This window comes from Rhinopithecus bieti, unplaced genomic scaffold, assembly GCF_001698545.2.
Source record: "Rhinopithecus bieti isolate Rb0 unplaced genomic scaffold, ASM169854v2 scaffold_13262, whole genome shotgun sequence".
NCBI lineage: Eukaryota > Metazoa > Chordata > Mammalia > Primates > Cercopithecidae > Rhinopithecus > Rhinopithecus bieti.
The window spans coordinates 4,429,767-4,436,819 of NW_016808004.1; the positions used below are offsets into that span (position 1 = coordinate 4,429,767).

General features: G+C 42.8%; 1 protein-coding gene across 1 annotated transcript in view; it reads left to right on the forward strand.

Moving 5' to 3' along the window:
• ISY1 (ISY1 spliceosome associated protein) overlaps positions 1–7,053 on the forward strand; it is a 37,124-nt gene that overhangs the window by 14,238 nt on the left and 15,833 nt on the right. Inside the window, exon 6 of the mRNA XM_017884956.1 lies at positions 4,635–4,824. Coding sequence (XP_017740445.1) covers positions 4,635–4,824 — 190 coding nt within the window. The remainder of the gene's footprint in view (positions 1–4,634; positions 4,825–7,053) is intronic.

The following is a 7,053-nucleotide window of genomic DNA, read 5'->3' on the forward strand; positions in this document are numbered from 1 at the left end:
AATTTTTTTTTTAGTGGAGACGGGGTTTCACTGTGTTAGCCAGGATGGTCTCCACCTCCTGACCTGATCTGCACACCTTGGCCTCCCAAAGTGTTAGGATTACAGGCGTGAGCTGCTGTGGCTGGCATGCCTGGCTAATTTTTTTGTTTTGAGATGGAGTTTCGTTCTTGTTGCCCAGGCTGGAGTGCAGTGGCGTCATCTCAGCTCACGGCAACCTCCACCTCCTGGGTTCAAGTGATTCTCCTGCCTCAGCCTCCCAAGTAGCTGGGATTACAGGCTTGCGTCACCATGCCCAGCTAATTGTTTGTATTTTTAGTAGAGATAGGGTTTCTCCATGTTTGTCAGACTGGTCCTGAACTGCCAACCTCAAGTGATCTGCCCGCCTCGGCCTACCAGAGTGCTGGGATTACAGGTGTGAGCCACTGCGCCCAGCCCTGCCTGGCTAATTTTTGAATTTTTGTAAAGATGGGCTCTTGTTGCCCAGGCTGGACTTGAGCAGTCTTCCCATCTGTGTCTCCCAAAGTGTTGGGATTACAGGCATGAGCCACTATGTCTGGCTTGGTCAATTGACTTTTGACAAAGTTATGAAAACAATTCAGTGGAGAAAGGGATGACAAATAACTCTTAAAAATTCATCAATAAGAAAATATAATTTATGGCAGGGCGTGGTGGCTCACACCTGTAATCCCAGCACTTTGGGAGGCCGAGGCGGGTGGATCACAAGGTCAGGAGATTGAAACCATCCTGGCTAACACTGGGAAACCCCGTCTCTACTGAAAATACAAAAAAAATTAGCCAGACTTGGTGGCGGGCGCCTGTAGTCCCAGCTACTCGGGAAGCTGAGGTGGGAAGTGGCGTGATCTCAGGAGGCGGAGCTTGCAGTGAGCAGAGATCGTGCCACTGCACTCCAGCCTGGGTGGCAGAGTGAGACTCCATCTCAAAAAAAAAAAGAAAAAAGAAAATATAATTTGTTTTAAGAAGTGGGCAAAATTTTGAACAGATACTTTACCAAAGAAAATATGTAGGCTCGGCACAGTGGCTCACACCTGTAATCCCAACACTTTGGGAGGCCAAGATGGGCGGATCACTTGAGCCCAGGAGTTTAAGACTAGCCTGGCCAAGATGGCAAAACCCCGTCTCTACTAAAAATACAAAAATTAGCTGGATGTGGTGACTCACCTCTGTAATCCCAACTACTTGGGAGGCTGAGGTATGAGGATAGCTTGAACCTGAGAGGCAGAGGTTGCAGTGAGCTGAGATTGTACCACTGCACTCCAGCCTGGGCAACAGAGCGAGACTGTCTCAAAAAAAAAAAAAAAAAAAAAATTAAGGGGAAAACGAGCCTTTTTTTTTTTTTTTAAAAAAAAAGTCATAAAGGAAATGCAGGTTAAAACAACAGTGAGATACTATACACTTAGTAGAATGACTTAAAGAAATAGTGACGGCCAGGCGCCATGGCTCAAGCCTGTAATCCCAGCACTTTGGGAGGCCGAGACGGGCGGATCACGAGGTCAGGAGATCGAGACCATCCTGGCTAACATGGTGAAACCCCGTCTCTACTAAAAAAATACAAAAAACTAGCCGGGCGTGGTGGCGGGCGCCTGTAGTCCCAGCTACTCGGGAGGCTGAGGCAGGAGAATGGCGTAAACCCGGGAGGCGGAGCTTGCAGTGAGCTGAGATCCGGCCACTGCACTCCAGCCTGGGTGACAGAGCGAGACTCCGTCTCAAAAAAAAAAAGAAATAGTGACAATGCCAAGTGCTGGTGAGTATGTGAAGTAATGAACTCACATGCACTGCTAGTGAGGAGGCAAAATGGAACAGCTACTTTAAAATGGGGTTTGGTGGTTTCTTATAAAGTTAAACATACACTTAACCTATGATTCAGCAATTCCATTCCTAGGTATTTCTCCAAGAGAAATGTAATCCTTTTCTGTTACACAAAAACTCATACATAGTGTTTATAGTAGTCCCCAAACTGGAAGCAACCCAAAGATCCTTCTGGTGAATGGATAAACAAACTGAGGTGTGTCTATACAATAAAATAATACTCAGTAGTAAAAACAAACATATAGACTAGGCACTGTGGCTCATGCCTATAATCCCCAGCACTTTGGGAGACCAAGGTGGGAGGATCGCTTTGAGCCCAGGAGTTGGGGACCAGCCTGGGCAACATAGTAAGGCCTCATCTTTGTAAATGATAATAATAATCAAAGTAAATAAATAAAATTGAAACATATGGATGAATCTCAAAAGCATGCTTTTGAGCATAATGCTGAGTGAAAGATACAAAACTCAAAATGCTGTGTAGTTTGTGATCCCATTTATATGATGTTCTGGAAGAGCAAAATTATAGGAACAAAATACATTATGTTTACTGGTGGCCAAAAGTTGGGTAAGGGGAGGGGGTAACTATAGTGGCACATAAGGGAATGTTTTGGGGCGATGGAACTTTCTGTGTCTTAATTGTGGTGATGATTACATGATTATATGCATTTGTGAAAACTCATATAATTATGTACCAAAAAGTAATGTTTTATATGTAGATTTTGGAAAGTCAATAAAAAAACATAAAACATGTGATTCTTGTTTTCTCCAAGATGCCTTGGCTTTGCTTTGGGAGAGGCTTCTGGAATCCTCTCCCTTTGCTTTGGTTGAGGACCTCAGATGATTGGGCAGATGATTGGGCTGCTTTGAGTTCTCTGTGTCTTTAGCACTGGAAAGTCTCACCATGGTGGTGGCAGATCTTTTTCTTTCCTAACAGAACAGAACATGGGAGTGGGAGGTTCTAAAATGTATTTTTTTTTTAAATTATTTATTTATTTATTTATTTTGAGACAGTCTTGCCCTGTCACCCAGGCTGGAGTGCAGTGGTGTGATCTTGGCTCAATGCAACCTCTGTCTCCCAGGCTCAAGCAGTTCTCCTGCCTCAAGCTTCCTGAGTAGCTGGGATTACAAGCGTGCACCACCACTACCGGCTAATTGTTGTATTTTTAGTAGAAACAAGGACGTCCCATGTTAGCCAAGGCTGGTCTCGAACTCCTGACCTCAAGTGATCTATCCTCCTGTGCCTCCCAGAAGCCTGGGATTACAGGTGTGAGCTACCGCACCCAGTTACAGTGTATTCTTTTTACTTGACTTTTTTTTTTTTTGAGTCAAGGTCTCACTCTGTCACCCAGGCTGGAGTGCAGTGGTGCTATCACAGCTCACTGTAGTCTCCACCTCCTGGGCTCAAGCGATTCTCCCACCTCAGTCTCCCAAGTAGCTGGAACCACAGGCATGTGCCACCACAGCCAGTTAATTTTTCGTATTTTTGGTGGAGATGGGATTTCACTATTTGCCCAGGCTGGCTTGAACTCCTGAGCTCAAGCAGTCCACCCACCTCGGCTTCCCAGAGTGCTGGGATTACAGGCTTGAGCCACTGCACCCGGCCTGTTTGACTTTTTTTTTTTTTTGAGATGGAGTCTTGCTCGTCGCCTAGGCTGGAGTGCAATGGCATGATCTCGGCTCACTGCAAGCCTCACCTCCCAGGTTCACACCATTCTCCTATCTCAGCCTCCCGAGTAGCTGCGACTACAGGCACCCGCCACCACGCCCTACTAATTTTTTGTATTTTTAGCAGACAGGGTTTCATTGTGTTAGCCAGGATGATCTCGATCTCCTGACCTTGTGATCCGCCTGCGTCGGCCTCCCAAAGTGCTGGGATTACAGGCTTGAGCCACCGCGCCTGGCCTGTTTGACTTTTTTTTAAAAAATGGACTTTATCCAGGCAAAAATTACATATAATAAAATTCCTCCATTTTTAATGTAGAGTTGGATGAATTACAGCAGATTTTTATACCCATGAAAGCCACCACGTCCACAAGCAGTATCCATCACTCCTAGAAGTCCTCTCATGCCCATCTTCTAGAGCATCGGTCTTAGCTGTAACCCAGGTGTAAGAGCCCTTCTGGACTTGCTGTTGTCATCCACCATTACCTCATAAAGGCCTTGCTGTGTCTCCACTGTGTGCAAATTGTCCCTTCCAACAGTTATATGATGTTTCATTTCAACCTATTAGGGTTCATTAATCATTTTCCCACCTTCTCTATGGTGTGATGCCCCAGCTGCACCGCAGTGAAATTTGTTGTGCACATCCCTTTCAATTAATCCCTTAGGCTTAATTCTTAGCCCTATAGTCCTTGCCAGAAATTTTTCCCATATAGCAATACATTGCTTTCCTGAAAAGGCTAAAACATCATAGAATGCTGCCAGCCCTGGGTGCCCATCCCAGCCTCGTTGTGTCTTTGCTGGCCTTGGTTGCTGTTTCCCCCTCTCTCTTAAGAGCTTGTTATTTCAGTAACTGTATAAATGGAACTGCCGGGTTGTTTCAGGTTAGTTTGTATTTTTTTGGTTGCTAGTGAGGATGAAATTATTTTCAAGGATTTTTTTTTTTTTCTTACGCTAGTGGAAACTCTTTATAATTCTTGTCCTTTCATTTTATTTGGGTGATTTTTCTTATCAATTTAGATAACTATTTTTATGTAGTATACCTTTGTAGGTGTTGACATTGATTTTAAGGGTATGATATTGAGTGTGAGTGTTGGAGGTGTTGACGATTTTTATGGAATTACCTTGTTAACCTTTTTGTTTTCTAGCTGGTTTAGGTGAATTTCGAATTCGTGACCTGAATGATGAAATTAACAAGCTGCTAAGGGAGAAAGGACACTGGGAGGTCCGGATAAAGGAGCTGGGCGGTCCTGATTATGGAGTGAGTACATGGCAGCCCTGGTGGCAGGTCCCATCTAGTTTTCCACCCCTAGCAGTTCCCAGCCTATTCCTGCCATGGTAGTCCCTTGATACAGGAAACCTGTGAACAGGTGGGTAGGATGATGCTGGAAGACTTCACAGCACATGCATCACAGCAGACAGGGCATCTGTATGTACTAGCCAGAAGCCCTTATGTAAGCTGCTTCATCTCTGGGCCTTGTGTTTAAAATGACCATGAGCCCGGGTGCGGTAGCTCACTCCTATAATCCCAGCACTTTGGGAGGCCGAGGTGGGCAGATCACTGGAGGTCAGGAGTTCAAGAGCAGCCTGGCCAATATGGCAAAAGCCCATCTCTTCTAAAAATACAAAAATTAGCTGTGTGTGGTGGTGCGTGCCTGTAATCCCAGCTACTTTGGAGGCTGAGGCTGAGGCAGGAGAATCACTCGAACCTGGAAGACATAGGTTGCAGTGAGCCAAGATCGCCATTGCACTCCAGCCTGGGCGACAGAGTAAGATTCCTTCCCCCACCTACAAAAAAGAAAAAGAAAGAAAAGACTATGGTCCTTCACTGGGTGCAGTGGCTCACACCTGTAATCCTAGCACTTTGGGAGGCTGAGTCAGGACGACCACTTGAGCACCGGAGTTTGAGACCAGCCTAGGCAACGCTGTGGGACCCTGAATCTACAAAATATTTAAACATTAGCTAGGCATGGTAGCAGATGCTTATAGTCCCAGAAGGATGAGGTGGGAGGGTCGCTTGAGCCTGGGAGGTGGAGGCTGCAGTGAGCTGTCATCATGCCACTCACCTCAGCCTGGGTGCCAGAGCAAGATGCTGTCTGAAAAAAAAAAAAAAAAAAGATAAAATAACAATGGTTCCTCACATTATTTGAGCGCCTTAGGAACTGGAGACAGCCATTTGTTGGCTTTGTTATCTGAGAGCCATAGAGACACTCCATTCTGTCCTTTTTTTGGACTTCTGTAAGTGCAATACTCTAGAAACATAGCTTTCAAACTTTTAAGAACATGGCCTATTGTAAAACACACACACACACACAATCACAAGCCAGCACACAACAGTGCTGAAAAAACAGTAGTATGGTATACTTTGATATTTTTTATTCTGTTCTATTTTGGTTTTTAAAAAATTGATGTTTGTGACCTGCTTAACTGATTTCATGACGCACTAATGGGTCTTGGTTTTGAAAACTCCTGCCCCAGAGCCTAATTATTTCACACTTTTGTGATGAGACCTACCTCAGATCACTGGAAACAACAGTATCTAATCAATGGACTATAACATGTTATGTAAGAAACACATGCAGTTTTTCTACGTGTTGATCTTTTCACCTTTGAGAAAGTCTTAACACATAATCATAATTCTCACCCTAGTACATGCAAATGGAGCATTCAGCCTTCCCACTGCAGAAGAGGAAAGACACTTCCATTTCTGAAACCCCTTTTGTGTCCGGGCACTGCACTAGGAGCCTTCTCTTCTCTTGGATGTCTTACCTAACTTCTTTTTTTCTTTTCATTTATTTTATTTTTGTTGTTTCTTATTTTTATATGCCAATCTTCTCTGTATCATTCTGATTTTAGTATATGTCCTGCCAGAGTGAGCACTTGCCTGACCTCTTCAGCAGTTGTGTGGTGGAGATTTTATTTTTCCTGTGAGGCTGCTTAAAAGCAGCTCATTAATCCACCTAGAAAAGTGGTCTCAGATGTATGAAAAAATTAATATGTGAAATGTTAAGTTCCACCACCCAAATTCAACATAAATTCAATATAAATATATAAAATTAATATTTTATATCTTTTCTTCCAGAGACTTTTAATACTTAATAATTTTTTTTATTTTCTGCATATAAAAGTAATATATTATCACTAAGTTCAGAAAAGTACAAAGAAGCAGAACAACACTCAGTCACAATCCCATTACATAAGCGCAGCCACTTGAATATGCTCTTTATCTTTTTTCCTTCCGTTGTTTTTGTGTGAATGTCATAATTGAAACCATACTCACTGTATGTCCAATTTTGGTTCTAGGTTTTGTTTTTCTTTTCAAAATGGTAGCTTCGATTATATAAACAAGTACATATTTTCGTGTAGAGAAAAAATATAAATATAAAAATTATAAAATATAAACAATACATATTAGTGTATACATTATAGAAATTCATTAATATTCTCACTACGTGCTTTATTCTCTAAACTGTATAAGGAATACACCTTCATGTCAGATAATCATATGATCGATAAGTATATTAAATTGCTTTATTTTAGTTTAGTTTTTTTTTTTTTTTTTTTTTT